Source organism: Agaricus bisporus, assembly GCF_000300575.1.
Source record: "Agaricus bisporus var. bisporus H97 unplaced genomic scaffold AGABI2scaffold_3, whole genome shotgun sequence".
Lineage (NCBI taxonomy): Eukaryota > Fungi > Basidiomycota > Agaricomycetes > Agaricales > Agaricaceae > Agaricus > Agaricus bisporus.
Window position 1 is genome coordinate 2,104,896 of NW_006267366.1, and position 17,355 is coordinate 2,122,250.

Here is a 17,355-nt window from a genome sequence, read left to right on the forward strand (position 1 = left end):
GTGATATCCCTGCCATGGCGCTCATCATGCGCATGAAAGGGTCCAACGGAATTAGTCCCTGCCGGATCTGTAATATCGTGGGTGTTCACAATGCTACTTCACGAACTTATTATGTCCCGCTACGACGACATAGTGGCCAACCACTCCAATATGATCCGGCAAATCTGCCTATTCGGGTACATGACGAGCTGATGGCACAAGCCAAAGAGGTTCAGAATGCCCCGACTAAAACAGTATATGACCGGCTCTCCAAGCAATATGGAATAAAAGGTGTTCCCATCCTCGCGACTCTAACATCAATCTCTTTCCCTGCCTCGTTCCCCTTCGACTTTATGCACCTTATATGGGAAAACCTCATTCCCAACCTTATCTTATTCTGGACCGCCACTTTCAAGGAACTTGACCACGAAGACAGAGGCTATGTCATCTCGCCTGAAGCTTGGAAAGAAGTTGGAGAGGTTGCGGCTGCGTGCAAAGCAACCATCCCTTCAGCATTTGGTGCACCCGTACCTAATGTTGCCTTGCAGCGCTCACAAATGACCTCCGAAATGTATTCAAACTGGACCCTCTTTATTGCTCCCATTGTATTGCGCGGACGGTTCCAACGACCAATATATTACAAACACTTCTTGAGACTCGTCCAGCTGCTGAAAATGTGCTTGGAGCTCGAGATTAGTAGTGAAGTGTTAGATCAGATAGACGAAGGCTTTCAGGCTTGGGTAGAGGACTATGAAAGGTGCGTCATCAACTACATCAATCCTTTTGTTATTCAACTTGTGATAGACTTTATTATGGGCATCAGCCTGACCGACTTTCCTCATGCCCGTTAACCATACACGCCCTCCTTCACATTGCGTGGGGCATTTGAGTCGCTGGTCCGGTTTGGGCATATTGGGCTTTTCCGATGGAGCGCCATTGCAACACACTGCTCAACATCATCAGCAGTCGACGACATCCATATGCATCTATAAGTGCATTCGTCACTGCAGTAGCTCAGCTCGACCAAATCCGTCTCAAATATAATCTACATCTGGAGCTGTGTTTAGATCCTACGAAAGAGGCGCTATTGCGAAACGAATTTATCTCTCAATCATGTCAGTGTTTACATTTTCTGATTTGACTTCGAGCTAACTGAACTGATAGATCCAGACTTCAAGCTCCGTCCACCACGACGACAAGCAACCATTGATGTGCATCTACGCACTAAATTGCATGCGGCGTTGGCAACACGCTTTGAGAAGGATAAAGTTATCGTGTCGGCTGCCGTTGATCTCAGTCAACCCATCATTCAATACGGCAAGGTCACTCGCCTTGAGAACGGGGATAGTTTTGTAGCTTATGACATGGTTCGACGAAGTGAAGACTCGAGAGATGCATCTTTCATCAAGGTAAGTTGTCTGTATGATTATCTGATAGCTTCCCTTTCTAAATAAATCTTCAGTATGTCCAATTGGTTGACAGGCATGCCCGTCAGCGGAATCGACAGCCGGAGTACGTGAAAAGGACGTTCTTTGGTCAACTACGGCGTATCCTTCGCCTTGACCTACCCATAATACCCCAGCTAGACATCGACTCGCCTTCAACATTTATTTACGCTATCATTCAAACCGTCAAAATAATTCCTCAGGACAATCTGTACTATTATCACGAAGTCGGCGCCGTTGAAGTTGTTGACTTGGATTGTATACAATGTGTTGTCGGAAGAGTCCGGGATCGAAATCGTTGGGCTGTTGTGGATCGAAGCAGTCTTACGAACGTCGACATTGATTAATAAATAGGTGAGCATGAATCACTTACGTTTTATCCCATGTCTGATATATTGTTGAAGCTAGTACATTTGTTTGACAACCTCGTATAAGATTATATCAATAGTTTTCATGGACCTACAGAGCTCTCGGGCGTTTGTGATTGTTGGAATAGGATATCATCCCGATAACGCTACCTGATGCAAATCGAGCGCCCAACAAACATAAAATACAAGAGATATCGACATTATTGCATTAAAGCATCCAAGTGGCGAGTTCAAATATAACTAAAAACGAGCATGATACACTTATTTTACATATAGGAACCAATATCGGAACATCTAGCAAGATCTGTCCGACATAGACAACAACTCTCCCCTACTCAACCCACACCAACCGCATCCGATCACCATGGCGCGGTTTTCAGCTTCCCTCTACCTCCATATCTCCATTTCCCGCCGTTTAGAAAGAGATCCGCCCCTTTCTTTCCACCAAAAAGGTGGAAAGTCATCTCTGCATGCGAGCCGAAGAACGCACGCACGGTCCAGTGGTAGCGAAGGTTTTCCGAGTCAGAAAGGTGGCCTCTCCCCCTAGGAAGGTATGGTCAGCGATGAGAAGCGTTATAGAAGGGAAATACTCACATTAACAGCCATTCTACGTCCCTTCCGCCTCGGATATAGTCAACAATCCATATGTTGACATTCCAAGCACGTTCCAGGGCATCCTTTGCCCTTTTCCTCTCCCTCTCCGTCATCTCCACCTTCTGTCCACTGTGGAACTCGGTGATGTACGAATACGCAACGGATGGGGCGGCAGCAGAGGTGGTGACGGCGGCCATTGTAGGTTGGAGGTGACATTGAGTCACCTGTTGTCGGGCCCATCACGCGCAGAAGCGCCGTAGCCAAAACGAGTTGGCCCACGTCGGTAGGACATCCTACCGACTCGTTTGGCACGAATTCGGCCAGCGTCGACCAACAAACTTGATATGTTTTTTGATTTGATTAGTCTAATATTACTTTGTGTGCTCAAAAAAGGAAATCTCAACTTACAGTTAAAAAAATCATCGGTCAATAGATGACAACCGGAACACTAGACTCTCGTAATAAATCATCAGTTTCCGTGTATTTTTTAGTACGCCTCCGTTGTAATTTACATGTGCTGACCCGATGTTATTTTTCATACTTGAACCGTAGATATCATATCTACGGCGGATGTGAAATAAATCACCTGACGCTTTTGACCGGTGTCAATAACACCGCCCCTGGGTTCACAGTGATCGCTACTATGGATCATTTCAATCGACACCAATATCAAGCTTCCTATCCAGGACCTACTTCAACTTCATCCATTTCCGCTATTTCAATACTTTCGACTACCCGTTTGTTATAATGAGGGTCCAGCAGACGCGGCATTTATTCTTCATTACCGGTTAAGTGCTCTCCGCCACAAGCACAAGGAAATGTTTGATGAAGACGAGGTGTGGCCTTCAGAGGGGCAGATGTCTCAATTGATCAGGGTTTTTACGGGCGTCTTCGAGACTGTTGAGGTCATGATTCAATTCGTCGATTGGAAGGGTGATGGTGGACCAAAGGCACACTTGGAGACATTTTTGGCTTACATGGTTAATTCTCCTTCGCCTTCTGACGAGCGTCCGTATTGTGCTCTTGACCACTTCTACATCCGTGCACTTTCCAACATTCCTCCCGATCTTCTTTCAGTTTTCAAACAGGTTTTCAGTATTGTTTATGATGAAATTTTTGGATGGGATTCCCGTGAACTTTCACTGACCTGCCTACTTTCCCTCGGGAAGGATACATTGCTCACCGTGCTTCCTTACATCTACCGCCTGGTGGTTGCGCCCGACCGGTTCAAAGCCAATTTGTGGTTTAATCGCTTCTTAGAAGATCCCACGCGGGCAGATCGGTTCTATACCGCGCCATCTGAATCTCCACTGTGAAACCCTGGAGGTAATAATTGACAATAGAGAAACCGAAGAATTTTTTAGCGGTATTACTACTTTCTACGGTGAATTACAAGTGTATTCATCCAACCCTATACGGTAGCTCTTTGCTTCGTCAAACTTTCAATTCTCAACCCCAATCTTTTAATACGCTTACAGATGACATTGTCTATTCTAGCGCACCTTATTCAGATTTGCCAAAAGTGTAAACTTCGGATAAAAATAAAAATAATTAATAAAGTACTAAGAAGAGTTTTTCATTGTCCTCCTTCGCTTATGCTGCTGTTTTTCACGGGTGATATCATCATCATCCGCTACCTCTATAAACCTTTTCAGATGAGATCTCCCCACCTTCTTTAGTTCATCCTCATCCACCCCCCCTCCTTCCATTTCTATGTCATCAATGGCCCCACCGTCTTTGACACCTCCATCTTGATCATAGTCTTCATTGTTGGAATCGTCATCACTGCCATGGTCATTGGTATCTTCCTCTTGTTTCTCGTCATTGTCAGACTCTTCGGCGTCTTCGCTGGCATCCTCCTCTCCAGTGTCTCTACTAGTCCTCTCCTTTTCGCCATCACTCTCCTTTTCGTCATCACTCTCTTCTTCTTCTTTATCCTCCTTCCCAGAGTCAGCACCAATGCTAGCTCGTGCAATTCCCTTAATGTCATCGACAATTTCACTCACATGTTCTGGTTCCTCGGTCTTTGGTGGGGGTTTATACCTGCGCTCGAGCTTTGACCCGTAACTTCGTTTGTTCTTGTTGATTGATGCCATGATGCTAATGACGGCCCAGTCTCTCTCGTATTTCTTAAGCTGTGGTTGCTTTTCTTTAGCCTTTGTAATGAGGATCTTCTAAGTAAATTGAATATAAAACATAGACTCGAAGATCCGTACCAATTCAACTGCTTTGCTGACGAGCGCATGGTCTTGAGATCGCCAACTAACCTCAGCTGGCATTCTGACTTCAAATAACGCTTGGTTGACAGCAGCCTGTACATCGCAGTCAGTAGATAAGATTAAAATTGCTTACAAAACGACTCACCCGGCAAGCGTTATAGAGTAGCCTATCATGTGTAAGCTGCATTGCTTCCCGGAGTTGATAAGGACCTTGAGGCTTTGGGATCAGCTTTACGTCTTCAAGCTTTTTGTACTTGTCAAGTAGAGCTGTCGAGAGCTGAACAGAAAACTGTCAAGAAAGACAAGTAGCTCACCTGCTTGCTCTGCAATTTTAGCTTTCAGAGCAGCTGTATCATTGGATTGGTCAGTGGGAAGAGTACTAGATCGAGCCAACTTCTTCGAGTCCTTCACTGTCGAAGATGTGGAGTATACATTTTCCTTTGCTTTGGCTGAAGAAGCAGGGACTGTGGACGCCTTACTTTTCTTCAATAACGTAGCAGACTCCTTCGGGACAACATCTGGTTTCAAAGTTGACTTCAAGGAAGTAGATACTTTGTTTGACTTCTTCGTCAATAAAGTAGTGGGCTAGTTCATGAATTAGTTCAGCATTTCTCAAGAAAGAAATACTCACCTCTTCTTCCACTATGGACAAATTCTTTAAGACGTTGGCATCTGACTTTTTTGAAGGGACAGCCGGCTAGTTTATTGAATAATTTACGGTGATTTCGAAGAATGAAAAAGCTTACTTTTATGGCCACAGGAGTATCACCCAAGACAGCATAAACAGACTCTGAAGCAGCGGAGGACTTCTTCGGAACAGTAGCAGCTTCCTCCGTAGTAGCAGATGTGTTTCTCTGAGCAGTGACAGCTTTCCTCGGGGCAGAAGAATCCTTCTTTGGAGCGGTAGCAGCTTTCTTCGCAGCAGTAGAGGCTTTTTTCACGGCAGCGGGGGGTTTTTGAGGGGCAGTAATAGCTTCAACTGTGGCATTAAAAGCGTCCTCTGGAGGAGTAATAGTTTCTTTCGCAGCAGAAGCCTTCTTTTGGGCAGTAATAGCTTTCTTTGCAGTGCCTGAAACTTTTGTCGGAACAGTGGAACCTTTCTTCAGAGTAGCGGAAGCTTCGTTTTCGACAGTGGTTGACTTTTTGTTAAGATAGTAAGCTATTTTGGAATGAAAATCATAGCGAGAAAACCACCCACCCCGTTTCCCCCACTGGCAGCAAACTCTTTACGGGCTATAAGCACCTCCTTCAGTACTTCCGTCACGGCATAACAAAGGCTTATTTACCTTTCTTCGCTGAGGTGACCTTCAACTTGACAATTGCGGTTGAAACTACATCGTCTTGCCTCATAAGCGGAGAGTCTTCAGTATTAGCTGAACTTTCCTGCTTTCGTGCTGATCTTGTAGTTCGCATGGCGACGAAGAGAGACGATTAGCGTGTCAAATTAGATGATGTTTAAACTAGGCAAACATACCTGTTATATAGCGGAGTAGGTAAACCATCGCCGAAAGTCGGAAAGTGCATTGCGTAAAGAAAATGGGAGCTATTTCCAATGATTCACGTTATAATGGCCTAATGCAAATCCAGGTGCGATAAATTTGAATATGGCTTGAAAGCGGGATTGAATATGGGTTGAAAGCGGGATTGAAAGTGGGCTTGAAAGCGGGCTTGGTTACGACAAGTGTTTGACAATGGTATGAACAAACTAGGCTAGATGATGACGGAAATGGGCCGAAATCTGAGGATATAAAATGACATGATTTTATTCAAGAAAAATCATACCGTCAACCTGCAATGACTTCCCAAATCCCAAGTAGTCCTTTCGCCAACCGTTCCTCTGATTTGGGCTTTTCAACTCCAGCTCGCGAGGTATCCCCTTTCGATGTTGGTACACCAATTTCTGAGACACGGCACACGGCAGAACCGTCCCAGCAAGCGCATAAGCAGGAACGAATCAGCGAGGCTGAGTGGCAAAAAGGTATTTGTCATTTTCCATCTACTTTATACTGAAGAATGATTTACCTGTACAGCCATTAAAGGACGCACCAAGCTGATCCAAAGAAAGGTTCATGAGGGACAGGGTAGAGTCCAGAAGGCCAAGCGAGAACGGAGTGTCAAATTTGAAGATGATGACGACGAGATAGAGCAAAGGAATCAGCTTTCCAAGAAACGAAAACAGAATACACGCCTTGAAGTTGATGCCAACGAAACAAAGGAAGCTCAGCTTCACAAAAGGCAAGAGCAGGATATTAGCGGTGAAGAGAGTAATAGGATGGACGAAGAAAGCTATCACAGAAAGGTTAGTAAATTGTCTATTGTCATGGCTGAGTGAACTAACGCTGTCCAGTCTCCCAGGATGTTCCATATTGGAGTTCCCGAAGACGTGCGATCCATTACACTGTCCATTAAATTTGAGGCATAGTCTGGTGCGAGGGAGTACATTGGTGGTGTGAGCTGGCAGATGTCCTTGATTAGTCATCACCATATACATTCACACCGTCACACAAATCTTCTTCAGCAAGTAGTCGGTTGAATAAAATTACAGGAAAATGAGATACGGACTTCCGCTCACAAGAGAAGAGGAATAATCCAGCTGGTCGATCTCTGTACATACTTGTCTGAGGTCTCATATGAGCGGAGTATGTGGGCCGACAACTTTTCATGGGCCATATGTTTCGTTGCGAAGGCAAGGGCGAGCATGACAACAGGAGGCCTGACAACAAGTCAACAGATGGGATACGGGTAAGACGCATGGAGCACACCTTCAGGAATAGCGACAACAATGAGAGTGACTGAAATGATGAGAATGTTTACAAAGGCCAATCAATCCCTTTTGACTTGGTATACGGAGAGACTCGTGTTTGCCAATTCGTACGAAAAATTGGATTAACAGCCACAACGAGTAAGAGATTGGCGACAAGCCTCTGTTTGAACCAGCTCGGGTTGCTACCGCATCACAGACAGTACTCAGCGCATGTACCAAAACCCTCTATGTAGATCTTAGTACATGTAGGACCGTTTAGATATGTTGCGTACCTTATAAAAACTCAGAGGACGTCGCGGCCAATTGTATGATGGGCTATAACAGCCTCAAGAGTAATGCAAGTCGTGGCTGGTGGTAGGTGGTAGGCGCTAGCACACAACAAAGGCCTTGTGCAGCCATCAGAAGAGGAGAATCATGAAGAGAAGACCAGAGCGGACTGCAATGTTGCATCGAATGTCCACCTGGATAAACAAAGAGATGGTATGGTCGAGCAGCATATTCATCCCAGATGTAACCTGAATCATAGTTCGCTCCTCGTCTTATCGAAACGCTAGTTTCATGGTGCAGGATATAAATTGAATCTATTAAGAGCAAAATATTAGACTTCCAAATCATTAGCATAAGAAACAGATCAGAAATAAAACCTCGCACCTATCAATCAAGCTGCGCTATTGTAACGTTGCTCCTATCAACAATACCCCAGCGATTCCTATCCCATATTCTTCCAACAAGACACTGTACTGTATCTAAGTCAACGAGTTCAATTGGGCCTTTTTCACTGTAATAAATAAGATTATTCTCGACCCGAATCTTGAGCGTCTCAACAACAAGGTAAATGACTGTTGAAGGTGAGGAGAGGCCCAATTGAGGTGTTGCGGGTAGGTCGAGAACAAGCGCACGTTTAGCCTGTCCAAAAAATGTTCTCTTTACATACTCTGACCTTCGATTTCGATAACGAGCATATTTATCGACCATTTGAACATACTAAAATGAAGACATCAGCCAGGTTTTGCAGCCGTACTTCCAAATCAAATCCAACTCACCTTTATGTGAGACGCGTCCCGTGAATCATGACTTTTCCGAACCATGTCGTGACATACAATGGTGTCTCCTCCCCCAAGACACGTAATCCTACCATATTGCGTGATAGGTTTATTCAAGTCGACAATAGCCTGAATAACAGCTTTGGTTTTTTCAAAACGAGTCGCTAATGCCGCATAAAATTTGTCCTGAAGATGCAGCGAAATGGCTTCTAGCCTTCGTGGTTGATGCAGCTTGTAAGACGGATCTATAGAAGTTAGATAAGCCTAAACTATTCAGATATCACAAGAACGTACATGAATCCGAGACAAAAGCATTTCGCGAGAATTTCTCTACTTCAGGACTCAAGCATAACTCCAAGTGGACATTATATTTGAGCCGAATTTGATGAAGCTGTGCCATTGCAGTGACAAACGCGCTGATTGATGCATAGGGATGTCGCCGACTTCGGATAGAGGGAAGTAGAGCATTGCAATGCCGCTCCATAGGAAAGGCCCAATACGTCCAGACGGGACCAGCTGTTCGAATACCCCACGCGATGTGAAGAAGAGCATGTAACGTTAGCGGACAAGCAGATAGTCGATGAGGTTGATAGCGATAGTACAATCTGCTGCAAGTCAAAACTTCATATATATATATATAATGGTATAAAACTTACTTTTCATACTCTTCTACCCAGGATTTGAAACCACCGTCAATTTGATCCAGCATTTCGTCACTAATCTCAAATTCCAGGCACATTTTGAGGAGGTTGACGAGTTTGATAAAGTGTTTATAATATAGCGGTTGTTGAAATCGGTTGAATAAGACATGGGGTGCAATAAAAAGTGTCCAGTTCGAATACATTTCTGACGTCATTTGACCTCGCTGAGTCGCAATATTAGGCACCGGCGCACCAAAGGCGGATGGGATAGTGGATTTGCAGGCAGCAGTTCTTTCGCCAATATCTTTCCAAGCAGCGGGTGAAATAACGTAGGCTTCATCTTCATGGTTCAGGTCCTTGAAACTGCCGGTCCAAAATAGAATGAGATTAGGGATTAGATTTTCCCATATGAGGTGCATGAAGTCGAAAGGAAATGATGCAGGAAAGGAGATCGAAGTTGCGGCACTAAGGATCGGAGTACCTTTGATGCCATATTTTTTCGAAAGTCGATCTTGTGTTGCGCGATTCGGAGTGCTTTCTACCTCTCTTGCTTGAGCCATTAGTTCATCGTGCACACGAATAGGAAGCTGGGATGGATCGTATTGTGGGGGGTCGGACTGTGGAAACCGCCGCAAAGGAACATAATGTGTGCGGGAGGTACCACCATGAATGCCCGTGATGTTGCACACGCGACAAGGACTGATCCCATTTGACCCTTTCATACGCATGACGAGGGCCATAGCCGGTATCACGGCCTAAACACATTTAGCCTAGTAATCTCTCTAGCGAAGGTAGCTTTGACATAATATAAGCCTAGCTACAGCATAGAAAACCCTTCGCTACATAGAATGACTGAGAAGTGTAACCATAGGATATCTAAAGGAAGGACACTCGATTTACGCGAGCTCGCATGACAGCCATAGCTGGGGTCCCCGTAGGGAAAACTGTACCGATGGGAGAAATATGACCTTACCAATTGGAACATCAACCATTGGTCTATACGCGAAGCGAATACAACGTGTAGCTACGACGCATAAGTACTATTAATTATATTCGCGAACACGGCAAGGTGAAGGGACTTAGTCGCTACGACGGTCTGCTTACGTACCCTATGTCGCGAATAGGAAGTCCCATCATTTAACGAATTCGGACAAAGTACGCGAAGTGCCATAAAATACGAGTTCCCTTTTTGGTTATACCCGAAGTGTAGCTACGATCGTAACTAAAAATATGAAAGAGAGCTAGGAGCTACTAGGAGGAACAGAGATAGGTCAGCAGTTAGTGAAAGATTGCCCAGAAAGAGTAACCGTTAATCAGCGGATTACATGATCTCACGAAAGCTACTCCTAAAACGGGTGGTATGACTCGGAGGCTTAGTAGCTACAATAGAAAAGATGAGCAAGCTACGATATAAATACCAGAGTCTTAGTAAACGTAGCGTACCTGAACCAAAATAGCTTAGAGAACCATTAGTATAAAAAGCCTGTAGTTAGTGAGCGAGAGGCAAGGAAATTGACCTGCCGAAGCTCTGCAATTGTATTTCGCTACTCAGTGAATCCTATTTGTGGTGTTATCTGTGAACTTTTCCTTCGGACGCTACGTCCAAACTGAGAATCATACGAACTTGAGAGAATTGTAATCGAAAACCAGAGAGGATTATTATCGAGACCTTGAGCTACAACTCGTTGACAGTGTGTGATAGCTTCGTGTTAGCTACTTGGATATCGCAGCTTGCATCACTTCGGTAGTGGTGAAAGTCGGTGGCCTTGTAGTTTGTCGGTATAAGTCGGTAGCTTCTCGCTAAGTCGATATCGCAGCTTATATCTACCCACATTGTTTGGTACGCGTCGCCTGCCTTAGCACAGCAGCGTAGTTGAACTTCGTCGTGAACAGTCCTTCTCGAACCCCTAGATTCTTTACTCCTCGAGTAGCTACAATTGAAAAAGACCTTAAAACCCGAAAACAATCTAAAACTTTCAAAACTTCACAAAACATATCTGTCTCCTTCTTGACTTCTGATTTAATTCTCCCACGAACTTATAAACTGAGAACAGTTTGTGCGTTAGTGAAACCCTTTTACATTTTTACTTCCGTAACCACTGTCACCTCTACATCTGGAGCCCACCGCGAGGGAGTTTCAGATCTCTAGAAAAGACAGCCTCATTTACAAAAACATTCTAAAGAGAAACCATTGTCGCACTTTATCAGTACGGCATCCTCGAGTAGAAGCAATCGTCGCGAAACTAGACTAGAAACAGTCGAATTTAGTGACCCAGAGAGAATCCTTCGAGAAGCACGAAAGAGCAGACGTTCGCTAAAGAAAGAACGCGACACACTCGACAGATTAGCTACTGAAGTAGGGCTTCCTCCGGAGCCAGACCTCACTACACTCTCACCTTTGACCACATCGCCTGTCGACCCAGAAAGTCCTCGCGAAGACCCCACACTTCTACCTGTACCCTCTACCGAATATATACCAGGTCAATTCGACCTTAGCGAACAAAGTCGCTACTTTTCCCCAAATCTTTCTATTCAAGTTCCACTTCCTGCTTCCTCTTCGTCTTCTTCTCACTCAGACTCTCAAACTTCAACCCCTGTATCTCCTTCAATTTTTATTCCTTCTCGTTCTAATTCACCTATACCAATGGCACATAACCAAAAAATGCCGGCACCTCTCACTAGCGGAGCACCGAAGTGGGATGGCACCGAAAATTTGAATGATTTTATTTACCGACTCGAGCACCATCTCGAGGAAAGTAATATAACCGATGAAGCTAGAAAAATGAAGTGGGCCCTGGCCTATGTAGACTACGAGACAAGGAAAGAGTGGATGGCCTTTCCAGAAGCTCAAGGAAAGTGGGAAGATTTCAAGAAGAAGCTTCGCACAGAATACCCGGAGCTTGACGCAGAAGAAGTAGGATCTGTAGCTCAAATGAGAAAGTTAGCTGCGACTCACCGTGGCATTTCTATGAGCGAGAAAGAGAAGCTACTATCTTATCGAAGGAAGTTCCTCACATTGGCGGAAAAATGTGCAAATCCGCCGGCCTTGATGTCCAATCGCGAGCTAGTTGAAGCTTTCGTGTCCGCGCTAGATGATAGCTTTAAGGAACAGCTTAACAACAGACTTAGCTTAACTGGGACTTTAAGGAATGCCAATAATATGGCTAGTGTTCTAAGGGAAGATGACCCCTACGAGTATAAAGAAGTAGTAGCTAAAGCAGTTGACTTGGTCAGTCGCCGAGCTATGATGGGATCGTCTACTCTGAATACACAAGGAACCCTAGCTAGCACGAACGCTAGAACAGTTACAATACTCAAACGAGAGAGCCCTACTCCAGCAGTAGTGCAGATGAGTACTGAGATAGAAACGGTTCACCAAGAGTTGAATCAATTAAAAGATACCCTTGTGATTAACCAAAAATCGGTACAAGGCTCTATCGACGCATTAAAAGCAGCAATAGCTACTCAGGTTACCTCTTCGCGAAATGACAATAACTATCGAAGCGGGGGAGGTTTCCAGAGTAACCCTAGACCAATGGAGCCTAGACAAGGATGTTTCTATTGCGGTGAAGATCATAGATGGATAAACTGTGCTTACAAGGCACAGGACGAGAAAGACGGTAAAATAAAGATAGACGGAAATAAAGTACGATTCGCGAATGGGACTGGAATCCCTCGAGAACCGGGAGCTACAATTCGAGATAGTGTGAAGAAGTATCTACCGGTTACAGTCGCCCTACAAATCTACGGAGGGATAGGAGAAGACTTAGAGATAGACACAGGGACTCCAGACATGGTAGATACCCCAGTAGCTCCGAAGGCATCGAGTTTCGCGATGCAACAAACTGTGAATGCACGAGAGCTCGAGCTGGAACGTTTGAGGGGACAGTTAGCTGGTATGCAAGCTGTGATGCAAGGCATGCAGATCCGGTCACCTAACCCACCTGCTGCAGTAGCTACTGAAGAAAGCGAAGAAGATGAAGAAGCCATGACAATGCAGGCTTTAGCGAAGTTACTGGTGCAAACCAGAAAAGATAATAAATCGCAGGGTTTTTAGGAGGCTCGAAGACGAAGCCAGCTCCGGAACCCAGGGTTAGGATCCATGAAGATAAGGCAACCGAGGGCCGACCTAATAATATAAACCCTGTAGATAAAGAAAAGAATAATAATGAATCGAGAGAAACTACGAAGTTCCCTTACATAGGGGTACCGAAAATGAAACCGGTAGTAGAATTGCCCCCTCTACCAGCTAAGTACTTCAAAGAAGAAAAGAAAGGACCTAGCTACAAGCAACAAGCAAAGATTGAGGAGGGTATCAGTATCGAAGAAATGTTAGAGAAATTTGGAGAGACTGAGATAAAGCTCTCGCAAAAAGAGCTTCTAGGAATGGCACCAAAGCTTCGCGAAGCGCTTAAAGATTTACTCAGTAAAAGAAGAGTACCCACTGGTAACAACAATATTGTTGTTGATAGGGACCAAGAAGAAGAAGAACAGCTTGATTGGACCTACGCTAGTCTTAACAAGCTAGGGACGGTACAAAAGATACAGACAGAAGCTAAGAATAAAGAAGGGAACCCAGTGAAAGTTTGGGAAGTTAAAGAACCTCTGACGCAGTACTTAACAGCGGTACCAGCCGAAAAGCGAGAGAGATTGGTGTTCACCATAGAAAAAGAGGAGTCTCAGAGCGCCGAGACAATGGGGGAGTTACGCGTAATACCAGCAACCATTAATGGAGTCCGTGAGGAAGAAGCGTTGTTGGATAGCGGATCTCAGATTGTCACGATGAGTAGAGAGGCTGCTAGTGAATGTAAGCTAGCATGGGACCCATCTATGGCGATTAATATGCAAAGCGCTAATGGAGGGATCACCCGAACATGTGGGCTAGCTAAGAATGTTCCCTTCCTCTTCGGAACAATCACGGCGTACCTACAGGTGCATGTTATCGAAGATGCACCTTATCGAGTACTACTAGGAAGACCGTTTGACGTTCTACTAGAAAGTAAGATAACGAACTCAGGAACAGGGCACCAGTTCATCACCATAACTGACCCGAATACAAAAGAATGGGCCTCGCTAGCTACTTATGCAAAAGGAGAGCTACCGAGGACATTGGAAACAAATTTTTAATGCACCTCGAGGATTTCGAGAAGTGTCTGGGAAACGGAGGAGAGGTAGCATGTATAATAGAAGAGAATGAAGGAAGCTTTGCCATTAGTGAAGTATTACCGGTAAACGTGGAAGCGTTTACAGAAGACGAAGTGAACATGCTCTATCTATATAAAAGTATTGGTGGAGCTACACAGGAAAAACAACTCCTACATTACTATCTGAGAGAAGTAGTAGCGAGTGCGAGTTCGAAAAAGTCTATTCAGGCAGTAGAAGAAATAACAGAGCAAAGCGAACCTTTGCTATCATTAGCTAAGAAATATAAACCTGTAGCTTTGAAGGTACGACCAGTATTGGGAGAGCTACCTGAAAAGTTTCGTATTATAAGGAATATAACAGGAGACCCATTAGCTGATTTACCCAAGTTACCATCAAATCCGCCGGAGTTCACACCGAAAGGAAGGTATACTCAGGAAAGAAAGGACAAAATGGATAAACAACATGAAGGGGACTTTCTATTACCTGAAGAAAGGAAGCTAATGCATTGGATTATAGCCGAACAAAACGAAGCGTTCGCGTGGGATGACACTGAGCGAGGAAATTTCAAAGCGAAATATTTCCCGCCGATAGATATACCAACGATAGCTCATACTCCGTGGGTGCTAAAACCTTTCAGAATACCACCCAGTATCTACGATGAAGTTTGTCGGATTATTAGACGAAAGATTGACGCAGGGGTTTATGAACCTTCTAACTCGTCGTATCGGTCTAAGTGGTTTTGTGTAATTAAGAAGGACGGAAAAAGCTTAAGGATCGTACACAGTCTGGAGCCATTAAATGAAGTTACAATAGCTCACTCAGGGCTACCACCCGCTACTGAAGAACTAGCTATGCATTTCGCAGGAAGAGCCTGTAGCGGAATCTTAGATCTATATGTAGGATACGATGAAAGATTGTTAGCGGAGTCTTCACGGGACTTAACTACGTTTCAAACGCCTTTTGGAGCCCTTAGGTTAGTTACGCTACCGATGGGATGGACCAATTCAGTACCAATCTTTCATGACGACGTTACGTATATCCTACGAGACGAGATACCGGAATATACAATGCCATATATTGATGACGTACCAATTCGAGGACCGAAGACTCGCTACGAAAGAACGGATGGTAGCTACGAGGTAATGTCTTTTAACAAAGGCATTAGAAGGTTCATCTTTGAGCATTTAGAATCCACGAATAGGATCTTACAAAGAATGAAGTATGCAGGAGGAACTTTCTCGGGACCCAAGACCACCATTTGTGCCGATAAAATAACAATCGTAGGATTCGATTGTTCGTATCTAGGCCGAAAACCGACCGTAGATACTATTGGGAAAATAATGAATTGGGGAGACTGTGAAAATACTACAGATGTAAGGGCATTTCTCGGCACAGCAGTAATGTGTAGAAATCACATTGAGAAATTCGTAGAAACAGCAGCACCGTTGTACGAGTTATGCAAAGCGAAAGTACCATTTGTATGGGAAGCTACGCAGAAAGCAGCACAAAGTGAGCTTAAGCGAAAAATAAAAGAATGCTTCCATACACGAAATCCTAAGTTTGGTAGCGAACAGCCGATCGTAATGGCAGTAGATTCGTCATGGAGGGCAGTAGGATATTATCTATATCAGCGAGATGATATTACGCCTACCAAGATTCACTACATAAAGTTTAACTCCATACTTATGGACGAAAGACAACAACGCTACTCCCAACCTAAGCGAGAGCTAGTAGGATTTAGAATGGCTTTAGAGCAAGAAGATTATCTACTAAGAGGATGTAGACATCTAGTAGTAGAAACCGACGTGAAGTATCTCCATGGGATGTTAAATAATCCTGGAAGGATGCCTAACGCAACGGTAAACAGATGGGTTGACTACATAAGGACGAATTTCTTCTTCACTTTGGTGCATAGAAAGGGAAAAGGGTTTGGGCCCGATGGACTATCGAGGCGCAAAGCTTACCCAGGTGACGACCTATCCCGAAAGTTTGACGACGGGTCGGACGACGAAGGAGAGGAACTTACACTAGTCAAAGAAACGGAGAAAGAGGAAGACCCTCTACCGCTAGAGGCGTTCCTAGAAGAAATAGATTCGCGGACCGGGTTTCTCCAGGAAGTTATAGACACTACACCTAGCTTCCAACTGGAACTGGAAGCTGGAGAAGCGAATACACGTCGCGAGATATATGAAAGACGAAAGTTGGCACTACAAGAGGGTTGTCCCACTGAAGTTAAGATTTTCTTAAATACTGTCGCCGATCAAGAAGAGTCTGCGCTAGATAACACAGTGGAAGAAGAGCAACCCTACGATGAGCAAAGAAGAACGGAAATGGCTCGCGAACAAGACACCAGGATTCCACTCATTAGGGACTGGTTAGCTTCGCATAAAAACAAGAAAGAGATGGAAAACCTCTCTACAAAAGACGCGAAGTTTCTAAGAGCTGTATCCCACTTCTGGCTAGATAAAGACGGAAGACTCTACAGGAGGACTGGGAACGGTGATTTCTTGCAGCTAATAGTAGAGAAAGATAATAGGATGAATATAATGAGAGAGCTACATGATAATACTGGACACCGAGGGGCATACGCAACTAATCGCTTGATAGCTCAGCGTTTCTGGTGGCCAGAGATGGAAGCTGACATTACCTGGTTTGTGAAGAGTTGTCACTTATGCCAGATACGACAGCGAGCGGCCATGGAGCTACCCCCCGTGGTAACCCATACACCGTCGATCTTCCAAGTCTTACATGCAGATACTGTTCATATGACACCTAGCTCAAATGGGTGTAAGTATATAGTGCATGGACGATGCGCCCTATCTTCATGGATGGAAGCTAAAGCGCTACGAAAAGAGGACGCGAGATCGATTGGTCAATGGCTGTTCGAGGATATTATGTGCCGTTGGGGTACAATAGTTAAGATAGTAACAGACAATGGATCGCCATTTAGGAAAGCTGTGAAATGGTTGGAGGAGAAGTATAACATTAAAGGAGTAGCTATCTCCCCATACAATTCACAAGCTAATGGAACGGTGGAGCGACCACACTGGGACCTAAGGCAGATGCTTTACAAAGCTACTGCAGGCGACATAAAGAAATGGTACTTTTACTTGCCGCACGTATCGTGGGCAGATAGAGTTACCATTCGGAAAGGTAC

General features: G+C 44.6%; 7 protein-coding genes across 7 annotated transcripts; 5 read left to right on the forward strand and 2 right to left on the reverse strand.

Annotated features, from left to right (window-relative positions):
• Positions 1–14: 14 nt before the first annotated feature.
• On the forward strand, positions 15–1,771 carry AGABI2DRAFT_65569 (hypothetical protein; the record flags this gene model as incomplete). The annotated part of the gene is made up of 2 exons (XM_006459511.1): positions 15–764; positions 1,442–1,771. The coding sequence occupies 2 exons, from the start codon at positions 15–17 to the stop codon at positions 1,769–1,771; spliced, it is 1,080 nt and encodes a 359-aa protein (XP_006459574.1).
• A 380-nt stretch (positions 1,772–2,151) lies between these two features.
• On the reverse strand, positions 2,152–2,583 carry AGABI2DRAFT_116537 (hypothetical protein; the record flags this gene model as incomplete). The annotated part of the gene is made up of 2 exons (XM_006459512.1): positions 2,152–2,335; positions 2,387–2,583. The coding sequence occupies 2 exons, from the start codon at positions 2,581–2,583 to the stop codon at positions 2,152–2,154; spliced, it is 381 nt and encodes a 126-aa protein (XP_006459575.1).
• A 621-nt stretch (positions 2,584–3,204) lies between these two features.
• AGABI2DRAFT_116538 (hypothetical protein) lies at positions 3,205–3,702 on the forward strand (the record flags this gene model as incomplete). The annotated part of the gene is made up of 1 exon (XM_006459513.1): positions 3,205–3,702. One exon carries the CDS (start codon positions 3,205–3,207, stop codon positions 3,700–3,702), a length of 498 nt encoding a protein of 165 aa, XP_006459576.1.
• A 2,697-nt stretch (positions 3,703–6,399) lies between these two features.
• On the forward strand, positions 6,400–7,027 carry AGABI2DRAFT_116540 (hypothetical protein; the record flags this gene model as incomplete). Its single annotated transcript, XM_006459514.1, has 3 exons — positions 6,400–6,583; positions 6,636–6,904; positions 6,953–7,027. The coding sequence occupies 3 exons, from the start codon at positions 6,400–6,402 to the stop codon at positions 7,025–7,027; spliced, it is 528 nt and encodes a 175-aa protein (XP_006459577.1).
• A 996-nt stretch (positions 7,028–8,023) lies between these two features.
• Positions 8,024–9,793, reverse strand: AGABI2DRAFT_116541 (hypothetical protein; the record flags this gene model as incomplete). Its single annotated transcript, XM_006459515.1, has 4 exons — positions 8,024–8,353; positions 8,413–8,657; positions 8,707–9,017; positions 9,069–9,793. The coding sequence occupies 4 exons, from the start codon at positions 9,791–9,793 to the stop codon at positions 8,024–8,026; spliced, it is 1,611 nt and encodes a 536-aa protein (XP_006459578.1).
• Positions 9,794–11,697: 1,904 nt separating this feature from the next.
• AGABI2DRAFT_66478 (hypothetical protein) lies at positions 11,698–12,102 on the forward strand (the record flags this gene model as incomplete). The annotated part of the gene is made up of 1 exon (XM_006459516.1): positions 11,698–12,102. A coding segment is annotated over one exon (405 nt), but the record flags the coding sequence as incomplete, so codon positions are not given.
• Positions 12,103–13,748: 1,646 nt separating this feature from the next.
• AGABI2DRAFT_66763 (hypothetical protein) lies at positions 13,749–14,180 on the forward strand (the record flags this gene model as incomplete). The annotated part of the gene is made up of 1 exon (XM_006459517.1): positions 13,749–14,180. The coding sequence occupies one exon, from the start codon at positions 13,749–13,751 to the stop codon at positions 14,178–14,180; it is 432 nt and encodes a 143-aa protein (XP_006459580.1).
• Between the last annotated feature and the right edge of the window lie 3,175 nt (positions 14,181–17,355).